The sequence below is a fragment of the Carcharodon carcharias genome, chromosome 11 (assembly GCF_017639515.1).
Source record: "Carcharodon carcharias isolate sCarCar2 chromosome 11, sCarCar2.pri, whole genome shotgun sequence".
In the NCBI taxonomy this organism is placed as follows: Eukaryota; Metazoa; Chordata; class Chondrichthyes; order Lamniformes; family Lamnidae; genus Carcharodon; species Carcharodon carcharias.
Genome location: NC_054477.1, coordinates 114,765,481 through 114,778,714, shown reverse-complemented (window position 1 = coordinate 114,778,714; position 13,234 = coordinate 114,765,481). Strand labels below are relative to the sequence as shown.

Below are 13,234 nucleotides of genomic sequence, written 5' to 3'. Positions count from 1 at the left end.
AGGGTGCTATCCTGGATAAAATGGATGGGGAATCATACAACTTCAAATTCCATGCATTTATTTTATTTAATGTGTAAATGAAAGCCTTAGCCATTTTGTCCAAGGCACAAGGCTTAACAGAAAATCGGTGTTGCACGAATTGCCAGAGATCCAGCTAAGGGAATTTCTCTGCATGATTTCCCAGTTCCCACTCATTTGTTTTGCACAGGGGACCTAATCTGTCTGGCTGTAAAATTTTTCTCACAATGTTGTGGTCTGAATTTGGAACAAGTTACAGTATTTAAGGCACTAAATGCATTCCTAGAGCTTTGGATTTGTGCTCTGTCATTCCACTTCGCCAAATATTTATCTTAATTATGATACTTAGTTATCTCTGTACTCTACAATCCAATTCACAGTTCCCTTAAACAAATCCCCAATTAAATGTATTTTTTTTACAAGGCACAATGTTCTCTCTTAGACCACGGGTGAAAGCATGCCATAATCAGCACTCAACAATTAGGAATGCCTTCTTCTAGAAAGTGTGACAATTTGAGAGACAATTTGTGATCCACATATTTCTGCAGTGATTTGTGTTTTTTTTTAATTGCAGGAGTTCAGCTTGGTGCTGGTGTACTTGGTGAGTGCTTTGGTGCCCTCAGAGACGGCAAGTTTGTCCAGTTTCCCCGGCAGCAGGAGGTGGATGGCGCTCTGGATCTCTCTGGAGGAGATGGTCTGCCACCTAGTGTAATGGACCAGGCGGGAAGCCTCATCGGTGATCCGCTCGAAGATGTCGCTGACGAACATGTTGATGACACTCATAGCTTGGAGGAGTTGCCAGTGTTGGGGTGAACGTGCTTCAGCACCTTGTAGACCTAGATACTGTAGCTCTCCTTCCTGCTCCGCCTGTGCTTCTTTTTGCATTTCCTGGGCCTTTGCATCACTGTTTTCTTTGAGCCTTTCTTGGAGAGGGAGCCCTAGCTGCCAACTGGTGGAAACAGCGGCCATCAGCATTGCAAACCCTTCAATTCCTCCTCACTATTCACATCCACTGAAGAGGAAATTGGAAAGGCTGCAAATCTGCTTTTGTTGATCTCCAAATATGATTATCCTCACATCGAATGAAGCCCAGCTCTGAGAGTGCTAACTCATAAATAGTCCTCTATAACATTTGCAGAAACAGATCAGGCTTCATGAGTTGTAAGCATTTTTATTTTATAATATATGAACAATAGTTTTTGCCTCATTTGTCATTTCAGTTAATGTGTGTTCATATGATATTCCAAAAGAAAAGTATACACCTATCATTGTCTTTTTTTTTCTTATTATTACTTCTTACGCAGTTCTTCAGGATTGAGGATGACTCTATGGAGCAGGCTGGTTTTATCAAAAAGCAGTTAAACTTTACTACATAGATATTTTTAGTGCTTGAGCGCTTGACTAGATCTCTCATCGGAAAACCCCACCCTGTGGTTGCCTGCACTAAGAGCTCACTGACCAGAGGCCCCACAGTACATCACATGACCCATGAGTGATAGGAAGGAAGGACTATGCATCCAGTTACCATATTTCCTCCCCATTTAGTTTTTTACACTTACTCTTCACAGAAAAAAAAACATTTAAACAATACAACAAACATATATATAATTTCAGGTGATTATAAATCAAATCTCTGAGGTGCTCATCTTATATGGCTAGAGCAACATAGCTCTACCACTGGAGGTCCCTGAACAGGATTGACAGGATCTGGAGCTGCATGATGAGACACATCATCAGGACTGGGCAGTTTAGGATTTGGCAGCTCTTCTGAAACATCTGGAATGTCTGTTCTAGGTCAATCATACACCTCAGAAGTCAATGGTTCAACATTAATCATAGGTTGATCAGTTAATTGTTGGAATGTCTCTCTGGCATGGAAGTGATCTGCGTGCGTACGGATAATTCCATTTCCCACTTGTACTTGGAAAGATAATGGACCATTCTCGAAACAATGGCTCCTGGAGCCCAACAGGGTCCACAGCCAAAATTTTGCACGTATGCAGTTTCACCTACACCGAGGGCAAGATTTTACTGCGCCGCCACAGTGTGTCTCTCCTTGGTGGATGTGGTGAGCCATTTAAAGCTCCATTCATCTTGGCGGGACTGTAATATCCCGGTGGGTGGGAGGAGCCACAAAACTCTGGTCTGAATGTGTGAGCTTTACTATGTATGTCATGGTTAAATTTCTGATTACTCTGGTTCTGTACCACCTTTCCCTCTAAATTCAGAAACACCAAGTGTAAATGTGTCCACAAATGCGTTCCATTAATAGCACCGACTGTGTTGAACCTGTAGTCAAATGTGGCATTGTACAATAACTGAAGAGAAACCAGGAAAGTCAAGATTCCAGAATGCCCTCCAATAATATTTTCATAACAGACTTAAAAGTTTGTACTCTGCTAGACTATTCGATAAGGGATGCGAAGGAACTGTCTTTATATGGTAGATTTCATTCAGGTACATACATTTCTGAAACTCAGTGCTGGTAAAGGCTGTACCATTATCAGAAATGACAATTTCAAGTAGGCCATGAATGCTGAAACAGTGACGTAGCTTCTTGATAATTGCATTTGACATTGGCGATTTGACCTCATGCACATCCATCCATTTTGATGTGCATTTACAATTAACAAGAAAATAGTACCTAAGAATGGTCCCACCTAATCTATATGAAGTTGAACCCAGGGTCGAGCAGGCCACTTCCATGGATGCAGAGGAGATGAAACAGGCAACTTCCATTGTTTCTGACAGTAGAGACAGTGCTTGTCCAGGTTTTCAATGTCACTGTATAATGCTTGACCACCATACATAACTTTATGTAAGCATTTTCATCTTTGATATGCCTGGATGTCCACTGTGGAGCTCTGTCAAGAGTGCTACTCTACCTTGTGATGGTACGACAACTCTTGAAACCCTCTACACAATTCCATCTTGACAGCTTAATTCCATGTTTCTGACATGGGATGGTCTCAATTCTTCAGATACAGGCAAGTTTAGCCATCTTTGCAAAACAAAGTATCCGAATTTCAACAATATTGGATCTCTGTTCATCCAATGTCTAATTTGTTTTGCACACACAGGTGAAGAATCTAAGAAATTCAATAATAGCACTAATTCTTGAGGAACGGGAGTATTTACAAAGCTAACTGGTAACGGGGGACAACTGAATGCCTCTGCATTAGCAATGTGTTTGCCAGGGCAGTACATAAAAGCATACTCAAACACAGATAATGTGAGAACCTGGTGTTGTATGCCTGTTGATGCTATTGGTGGAATGGCTTTATCCTCGCTGAATAATCCCATTAATGGTTTATGGTCTGACACAATGGTAAAATGTTATCCATGTAGGTACTGATGAAACCATTTTTACACCAAATACTACTGATAATTCTTTTTCTAACTGAGAATAGCTCATCTTAGCCTGTGAAAGGGCTCTCGAGATAGAGCCAATGGGCTTTTCTGAGCCATTTCCATTTTATGTGATAACACGGATCTTACACCATAAGGAGAGGCATCACATATTCACACCAGCTCTTTCAGTGAGTTGTAGAGTATCAATAAACATGATGAATGCAGCAATTTCTTTGCTTTCACAAAGGCTTTTTCCCATTGTGAACTCCATGACCAACGCTTGTTCTTTTTTAGTAACAAGGGTAATGGTGCCAAAACAGTTGACAGGTTGGGTAAGAAGCAGTTATAGTAATTGATCATACCTAGGAAGGACTTGAGTTCTGTTACATTGGATGCTGGTGTTGCACCTTTGATTTCCAGAACTTTATCTTCTACCAGATGCAAACCCATGACGTCCACCCTATGGCCTAGATAAGTGACTTCTGGTACTTGAAATGTGCACTTTTCCTTCTGTAACCGTGCATTGGCTTCCATAAACCTTCTTAACACCTCCTCCAAGTTGGCCAAGTGTTTGGTCTTGGTTGACCCTGTGATGAGGACATCATTCAAATATACTACCACTTGTGGGAGTCCTTGCAGAAGGCTCTCCATTGTTCCCTGGAAAATAACACATGCTGTCAAGACTCCAAAGGGTAGGTGAATGTACTGATAGAGACCCTTATGTGTTAATAGTCAAGTATTCTCTCAATGTGCTACCCAGTTCTAATTGTTGGTAGGCGTGGGTCATATCCAATTTTGTATAGGATTTGCCTCCAGCCAGCTTGGCATATAAGTCCTTTATCCTTGGAATGGGGTACTTTCTAGTTTTTCTGCCTTATTTACAGTCAATCTGTAGTCTCCGCAAATGTATATGGTGCGGTCGGACTTAACCACTGCAACTATGGGTGTGGCCCACTCTGAGAACTGGACAGGTTGGATGATTCCCAGCTTTTCTAATCCGCACAGCTCTGCATCCACCTTTTCTTTCAATGTATAAGGCACAGGCTTGGTCTTAAAGAAATGTGGGGCAGAATTTTTAGGTCTGCGTGTGGGCACATGCTTGACCCTGTCAGACATAAAATCGCGCAAGATGACGTTGGGCAAGCGTCCTGATGTCATACTGCGCTTGTGTGATATTTCGCTCGGCGGGCATGCACAAAATTTGGAAGCGTGTCCGCTGATGATTAAGAGACCAATTGGTGTAATTAAAGTTGCAATTGTCTCCGATTTTTCGTGGTCCGTCCAACCCAGTTGGCGTACAGGCAAATTGGCCTGGCGGGCTTTACATTTTTCATGAAACCTCACCCAAGGGCAGGATGAGGTTTCTGATATTAAATTAAAAAGAATGAAAATCTATGGGCAGCACTTTTATAATATATATGTTCAGGTGACTGATTCTGATGCTTGGACATTTTTTTCCCGATTTTACAAACCTTATTTAACTATTCAAGTCTTCAGCTCCCTGAGGCAGCTCTCTGCCTTCAGGGAGCTTCCATTCAGCACTCGCCCATGCCCACACTTATGTCAGTGCTCGTCCTCCTCCTGCCCCAACCACGGCAGCGCTGAGCATTTCAGCACACACTTCACGCTGTCTGGCCATTAATTGGCCGGCCAGCGTAAAATTGTGGTCGGGGGCCAATTGAGGTTGGCAGCTTGTTCCCTGGTCAATCCCGGGTCTGCTGATCAGGCCTGTCCACCGACTCAAAGATCCTGGCCATAGTGTCACCTGAGGATCAACATGTATTTTGACATGCATGCCTTTTAGCTTCCCTAATTCATCCCAAAACATCATGTTGTATTTCCTTATAAGTTCTGGGATTTCATCTGATTTTAAGTGAAATATCTCAGACCAGTCGAGTTTGATCATCTGTAGCCATTCATGACCTAAAAGACTGGGTCCCTCTTCTTTCACTATTATTACAGACAGCTGGGCTGTCTGTTGCTCGTAAGAGACCGGGACTGTGGTGATGCCCTTTACTTGAATAGATTCTCTCGTGTAAGTTCTTAATTTAGTGGCTGTCCACTCCAAGATTATTGGCTGTCTTCCTTCATTAAACTATCTGAATGTGTGCTCTCCTACCACCATAATTGAGATACCAGTATTGACTTCCATTGTCAGTAGCTTCTCATTCACTTATACTGTCACCGTACTAAGCTCAGCTTTCACAGCGGTCACATTATAGAAGGAGTAAACGTCAGGAGCAGCAGCTTCAGCCTTTGCTGTACCCGTTACTTTTATCATGTCTGTTTACTGTTTTGCAGACAGTTTTAACTTTGTCCAGCACTGCCTAACGATGTGACCCTTCTTATGACAGGAATGGCATTCTGCCTCTTTGCATTTACAGGAATCGACACCGCGGTCACCCCCACATCTATAGTAATTTTGTCTTGAAACCAATGATGAAGTGTTTGTTAGGTTTCTTAATGTTTCTCACAGTGGCCATTGAATTGCACTCGGTGGCGGCTTCCCACCCAACATGAAGTACGGTGCCATTATCCATGTGTTGCAAAGACTGCGAGTCTCTCACAGCACTTTTCATGGCAAGGGAGATTTCTAGGGCGTATTTAAAATTGTTATCTACCTCAGCAAGTAATCGGCGCTGAATGACGTCGTCTTTGACTCCACAAACCAATCGGTCCCACAGCATATTGTTTAAAACATCTCTGAAGTCGCAGTAATCTGTTAACTGCTTGAGGTTCACTACATAGGTTGTGATGGACTTTCCCGGGGCCCGAACTCTTGAATTGAATTTAAAATGCTGCATTATCATGGATGGGTTCAGTTGGAAGTGTGTCTTCAGTCGGTCCACTAATTCACTTTATGACTTGGAATTGGGTGCACTCCAGGTAGTCAGGTTATGAATCAAGTTATCTGTTTTACTGCCACATATGCTTAAGAGGATCATTTTCTGCTTTTCTTTGGCAGTTATTTCATTTGCTACAAAGTAAAATCCGAGGCACTCAGCATACTGGCTCCAATCTTCAGTATTAGCATAATATGGACCGATTCTTCCAATCATCAGCATGACTGGTGAGTAGTTTTTTTTAAAAAATTGATTTACTCACAGTAACAGCGTGAGTTGCAGAGTCGAATTTGATTTTACCCTCATCGCCAAATGTGATGACTCTACGGAGCAAACAGGTTTCATCAAGAAACAGTTAAACTTTATAACAGAGACATTTTCAGTGCTTGCACATGATCAGATTTCTCATCGGGAAATCCCTGCCCCGCGGATTACCTGTGCTAAGAGCTCACACAGTACACCACATGAGCTGTGATTGACTGGAGGGAGGGACTTTAGATCCACTTACCACAACTTGCTTCCAGTCTGGTTTGATGGGTTCTGAGACAGCTGATAAGGTCGTCCAATGCGTGATCTGCAGACTTTGCCACATGCAGGGAAGACGGTGCATGATGGGTTGGGTAGATGTGTTGTTTGGGGTTTGCGCACTCTCTCCGATGCTACAACTTCACCTCTGTTTGTTCTTGATGAAGTCTCTTAATGTGTTTGGTGCCTTCCTGAATATACCTTCCCCATCTTGGTCCATTATTGTTTAAACATGTCAGGCTAAAACAGACTGGCATTCACTTCCAGACTAAATCCTAACGAGGAATTCATGGTGTACGCACCAACAGATGAATATTTACCCCATTGAAATTCCCTCCTTGGTAAAATAACCATGTATCTATTTTCAGAAGAACATTTCAAATATCATTCAATTCATCTCTCATAGTGTAATTTCAGCTATCATGACTCATATATTATTTTTAGTAACCCTTCTTACATCTCTTCCGCCCATTCCTTTTGTCTGCATCCTTTACCTGGTTCTGTGTATCAAGTTAATTGTTAACCACATGCATCTTATTTCACCACTCCTTACCTGTGTTCTCTTTTACAATCTCTTATACAATTCTTTTTTTTATTTTCATATATCTATATCTCTTTTGTTATTTTGGCTCCTCTATCTTTTTTCAAAAAAACATTTATTTTACATAAAACTATTTCTTCATGGTATTTCTTAAAGGATGTTATCAACAACTTTAATTTTCCAGCACTTTTCTGTCCCAAAGCATTTCATCACTGAACTGAAGAATGAGAAATTAGGACAGGTGACCAAAAGCTTGAAGGAAGAGGTAGGTTTTAAAGAATATCTTAAAGGTGGAGAGAGGTAGAGAAGCGAAGGGGCTTAGGAAAGAATATCTAGAGCTTAAGACTTAGATAGATGAAGCATTACTATTAATGTTGGCATGAAGGATGTCTGGGATGGACAAGAAGCCAAAATTGAGGAATGCAGGGTCAAAAATGTTCTAATTATGTTAAACTATACGGTTAGTTGATGTATACAGGACGGATCAACAGCGCGAAAAGGTATTTGAATCAAGTAATTGAATGAGGTAAAGAATGTAAAATGTCATTTGCTGCAAACAGGCCAACTTAAACCTTGTCCACCTGGCAGAGGTTGGGTAGGCTGGCAGTTAAAATGGTATGCCGAGCGTACCTGTGCCAATCCTGCTGTCTTCCTATAGGTTAACAACTTAATTTGGTATTCTGAGCAAGCAGCATCTTTTTTTAAATATGGAAATAGAAGTGCTTGAGTGTAGAACTTAAAAAGGTGAAATAATACTTATACCCTTAAAAGTGTGAATGTTCAGAGTCTTCACCTTGCTGCCAAAGTACATTGCTTTCAATTAACCTGACAGGCATTTCAGTATGTTATCACAGTTATAGACACAAATAGTTCTGCATTGTTTCTACAACTAACTTCATTAGATACTAAGAGTACATATTTTTTTGCTGACTCACAGAAATACAAAAATCCATTCTAAGGTACCCTCTAGGTTATGAGTTAAATTTAAGATAGTTGTTTCTAGGTGTCATCCAGGAGTCATTAAGTCCGTGCGAGTCCCCCGTAGTCCTTTTGCGGAAGAAAGACGGAAAACTGAGGATAGGTGGATCACCGGCACTCAGCGCAAAGACACATCAGGATGCCTACCCTCTACCTAGAATTGAGGAGGCATTACAACTCCTCAAGGGGGCAAAGCATTTCTGCAGTCTTGATTTGGCCTATGGTTATAACAAACTACCTTTGTTGAGGAGGACATTGTAGAGACAGCATTCTGAACGGGCACCAGAGGACTCCATGAATACATAAGAATGCCATGTGGGCTTTGTAATGCCCTGACGACCTTCATGTGATGGATAAGACTTTCAGCAATCTTAATTTCTAGTCCCTCCTTGTGTATCTGGATAATATCCTTATCTCTGGCTTGGCAATCAGAGTGACCCTCAAAAGGCTAGACAGCACCTTAGATCACTTGTTGAAGCTTAACTGGAAAGTCAAAACAGGGACGTGCCAACTTTTCTGGACAGAAGCACAGAACCTTGGGAACTTCATCAACCGTGAAGGCATCATTCTGGACGAAGAGAAAATCCGAGAGGTACGGAAGTGGCCTCGGTCTAAGATAGGGTGGGAACTGTGTGAATTTCTTGGTCTGACTGGCTACAATTGGAAGTTTGTCCAAGGCTGTGCACAGTTGGCTGCCCCACTCCATGACTTGCTGAGGAAACCAAAGAATGTCAAGGGAGCAGGGGGTGGGGGATGGTGGGGAAGGATACACGAGACAAGATATTTCACAAACTATCATAGGGAGTCTGACCCCAGCATGTGAAGACTCCTTTTGCACTCTCAAGCATAATCTCATCATCTGTTCCTGGCTACCCAGATTTCCATCTCCTTTTCATACTGGAAACTGATGCCAGTTTTCTTGGCCTTGGAACGATGCTGTCACAGGTTCAAGGGAAGAAAAGAGTGGTTGCTGCTTATGCCATTTAGGGCTTCAAAGTGAATGGGAGGAACATGCAGGATTATTTTAATATGAAACTTGAATTGCTAGCTTTGAGGTGGTCTATTTCCCAGAAGTTCAGAGACATTCTGATTGGTGCAGAGTTTCAAATGTTTACAGACAACAACCCGCCCAGCTACTTTCAAACGCCCACCAAGTTTAGAGCGACAGAACCTAATGGGTTATCAAACTCGCTCAGTTCTAATTCCAGATCAGGTACACGTCAGGCAAAAGTAATGTGAATGCTGATGCCCTTAGTCAGAAAACTGACCATGTGAGTGAACCCACTCCTGCCGGGTTGGAGGAGGTTATGGCTGATGCTATGCCTGTGCCCCAAGCCAAAGGCTGCATTCAAACCCTGATTCCTCATGGCATTCAGGCTAGGATTCAGCGGAGTGTCAACAATGAGCTTATAAGTGAGACCCAAACCGCATCCAGACAGGCAGAGCCACTTGGGTTTCACCTTTGTCATCCACCTCAAAAGAAGACCTCAGGCAGCTTCAGCTGGTCAATACAGATATCGGTAGACTTCACCACTGTTGAAAGACCAACATACCCCTACCTGGTACCACCTGATGAAGGAGTCCAAACAGGCACACAAACTGTTGAGATTCTGGGAAAGGATTAAGGAGGAGGGTGGAGTCCTATATCCGGTGGTTCATGATAATGGGAGAGAGATGAAGCAACTCATCCTTCCCAGCAATCTGTGTTGATGGTGATTCATGATCAGGCAGGGCATCAGGGGTTGGAGAAGACCACAGCGCTGACCAGGAGCGGTGTTACTGGTCCAGGCTAACTTCTGATATTGAATACTACTGTCAGAACTGCAAGAGGTGCATATTGGTCAAAGTTGGGAAATGCTTTTACCCCAACGTGGGATACCTAATTGTCTTTAGGCCCCTGGAGGTCCTTGCAATAGATTTTACAGTCCTCGGCCCCAGAAATAATGGGACCAAGCATGTTCACTTACTCATAGATGTCTTCACCAAGTTTACACAGGCTATTCCCACTTGTGGCCTAAAGGTCTCAACTATAGCCAGAGTATTAGTACACGATTGGTTTGTCTGTTTTGTCTGCCAGATCCACAGTGACAAAGGGTACAATTTCACAAGTAAGATCCTAAAGGAGCTGTGCATAGTGTATGGCATTGTTAAGAGCCACACTACCCCCTACTACCAGGAGGGTAATGAAAAGTACAAGCAATTCAACTGAACTCTGCATGACTGATTGTGCACATTGCCCCTTGAGAGTAAATGGCCGGAGTATCTTCTGGAGCTGGTTTATACTAACAATAGTACCCGGTATTCCTCCATGTGGGCTACTCTCCACACTATGTCTTCTTTGGAAGAGACCCAGTCTTTCCCACGGACCACCTCCTTGGGCTGACCACACATTCAGATTGAGATGGCAAAGTTGACGGATGGATCACTGAGCATCACATGAGGCTTAACCAAGCATTTAATATGGTGTCCTGGAAGACTAAGAAAGAAGCACCGCGAAGAAAAATGCTACAAGATCACAAAGCTGAGAAGGACCTTCTGAACGGCAGGACTAGGGAGAGAAATCATGGGGCCTGGTGCTTCTCCCTTTCCGGGCCCATTATTCCCCAACCCCATCCCTACTTAACCCTTCCCCCTCAATTGAGCATAATATTTCTCCCCCTTTCAAGATTGACCAATTGATTCACCAATCACAAAAAGGTATTAGTAAGACATTGACATCTATTGTTCATATCTGGTTACAAATATTGTCTGATTTATATGCAGCATGGGTCAATAATGTTATGAACAGCAACGATATAATGCAGTATTAATTTGTGTGCGTCCTTTAAGTGATCCTACTATGATTATTAAACAAACCAGAGAGTACAAATTTTACTTTAACAGCATTGTGCAATACAATATCCTGTTGGTTACGTATAACACTGTGTGGATGATAACACTGATTCTGGTGACTGCCTCAGCCCTTATCAACATGTTCCGCACATTGCACCATATGAACACAGTGTCAATAAATTCATATTTGAGGGAAAGATTCAATGCTTGCAACCCAGATAAACTGCACAAGGTATTTTCCATTCTGTGGAAGAATTAGAAGACTTTCTCCTACCTGGGTACATTATGTTATTCAATATTATTATTTCATACAAGGGGTGTAATTGGATTCTATTTTATCACTAATCTCACAGAGTGGAAAGATAAAATAACTCCTGAGAAACAAAGTGGAATGATTGAACAACATATTTCGTCACAATCAATGAGAAGCATTGGAGTCTTCAGGTGTCTTTGTGCAACACAACATTTAAGAGGTCAGAAGACGAAGAGTGAATGATTCACAATTGTATCTGTGTTGTCTCGATCAGAAAGTCTGAAGACTTTGCTGATTGTTGCTTCTCACTGCAATATATTTTCAATATCTACTATGCAACACAACTTTATCACAATATTTCAATACCTTAAAAATCTCATAAAAGCACTAAGATAGAGTTGTATAATAGTTAAGTAAACAAAAGGACAAAATTGAAGTCAATGGCAAAGACTATTGAAGATTATTTGCAGGATAAAACAGGGTTACTGATTCACTGTGAACGCATTATGCACTCATGTAGCAATTTCCTGCCAAAAAGCCTGCTCACAATAAACTTCTATTAGCAACAAAATAAACAGAACTCCAGCCATGATTTCACCCTTTGTTCACATGATACTTGTGGATGACAAAGGCCATCTAACTAAGCTCAGCTCATCTCATCCATCCAGAATGATATGTGCATTAGGGACAAGAGTAAGCCATTCTGTCCCTTGAGCCTGCTTAGCTATTTGATAACATTGCCTACATTGTACCAGTAACTACAACTCAAAAGTAATGTAAAGCAATTTGAGACATTGTGAAAGGTAGATCTTGTATTTCTTTCATTGTATCTGTATACAATAGGCAGAGTAGCTGTAGTAATGGTGAATTTGGAGTTCCAATGCTGGTTTTTTAAAGATAATTAATCACAGAACAATCAACTGATGTTACGAAAGGGCTACAAAGAAACCATTGCATTTACAAATCAATTTAACTCTATAGCTAATACAACCTTACCATCCTGATGTCTCTGCTGCCAACCCACAATATACCATAAAAAGCATCTGCTCATTTTACACACATGACAGATTCCCCAGGTTGCGCCAGTCAGACTTCTACCAGCATCTTAGGGAAAATGGTAGAAGTAGATTGAATTGCTGATCTGAATTTTTCAGAGAAAAGTGTACAAGGTACATGAATTCAGTGCAGTCTTAACTCAAGAACTGGATTGTTTCCCCTTCCCCCAGAAACTGTCATATAAATTGTGCTGTGCACTGAATTTACCACTTAAAATGTAATTAATAAATAAGAGACTCCAGCAGGAAAAAAAGAAGTGACATCAACCATCAACACCACGTCGCTGACACTCCCACCCTTTGCAACAGCACCCCTGCCACCCACCCATACCCACCCACACCCAGCCCCAATCACCTCCCACCTCTCCAACACCTGCCAATCTACCCTCCACCCCTCCAACAGCCCTCCAACCTCCCCCCATCCCACCAACAGCCTCAAAACTCCCCCCACCCATCCAATATCCCCCAACTTCCCCCCCACCCCTCCAACAGCCCCAACATCTCCCCACCCCTCAACATTTCCCCAACATCACCCCACCCCTCCAACATGCCCCAACCCTTTCTGACCATCTCCCCCTCAACCCCCCACCCCAGCATCCACTCGGCTCTAAAATAGATTTTACTTACCATTTCGTAACCAAGAACACTCTCAATTGCTGTGCTGCAGCTGTTGACTTTTGGACAGCTCCGTAGTTTTTTGGTGGGCTTTTCAAAAAACATCAGAGCTCCAAAGCTGCCTGAGGGTCGGAAGCAGCAGCACAGCAACTCAGTGAAATTGACAATGACACTGACAGACCAGCCTTAAAAAGATCAGAACTCAGCCAAGGGGCTTCTAATT

General features: G+C 42.3%; 1 protein-coding gene across 1 annotated transcript; it reads right to left on the bottom strand.

The window, feature by feature from the left end:
* Positions 1 to 582: 582 nt before the first annotated feature.
* LOC121283920 (late histone H2B.L4-like) lies at positions 583 to 993 on the bottom strand. The gene has a single exon (XM_041198721.1). The coding sequence runs from the start codon at positions 991 to 993 to the stop codon at positions 583 to 585; it is 411 nt and encodes a 136-aa protein (XP_041054655.1).
* Positions 994 to 13,234: the final 12,241 nt, after the last annotated feature.

Excerpts from the sequence above, each read along its gene's own strand:
- LOC121283920 (XM_041198721.1), bottom strand. The coding sequence starts at position 993 with ATGCTGATGGCCGCTGTTTCCACCAGTTGGCAGCTAGGGCTCCCTCTC.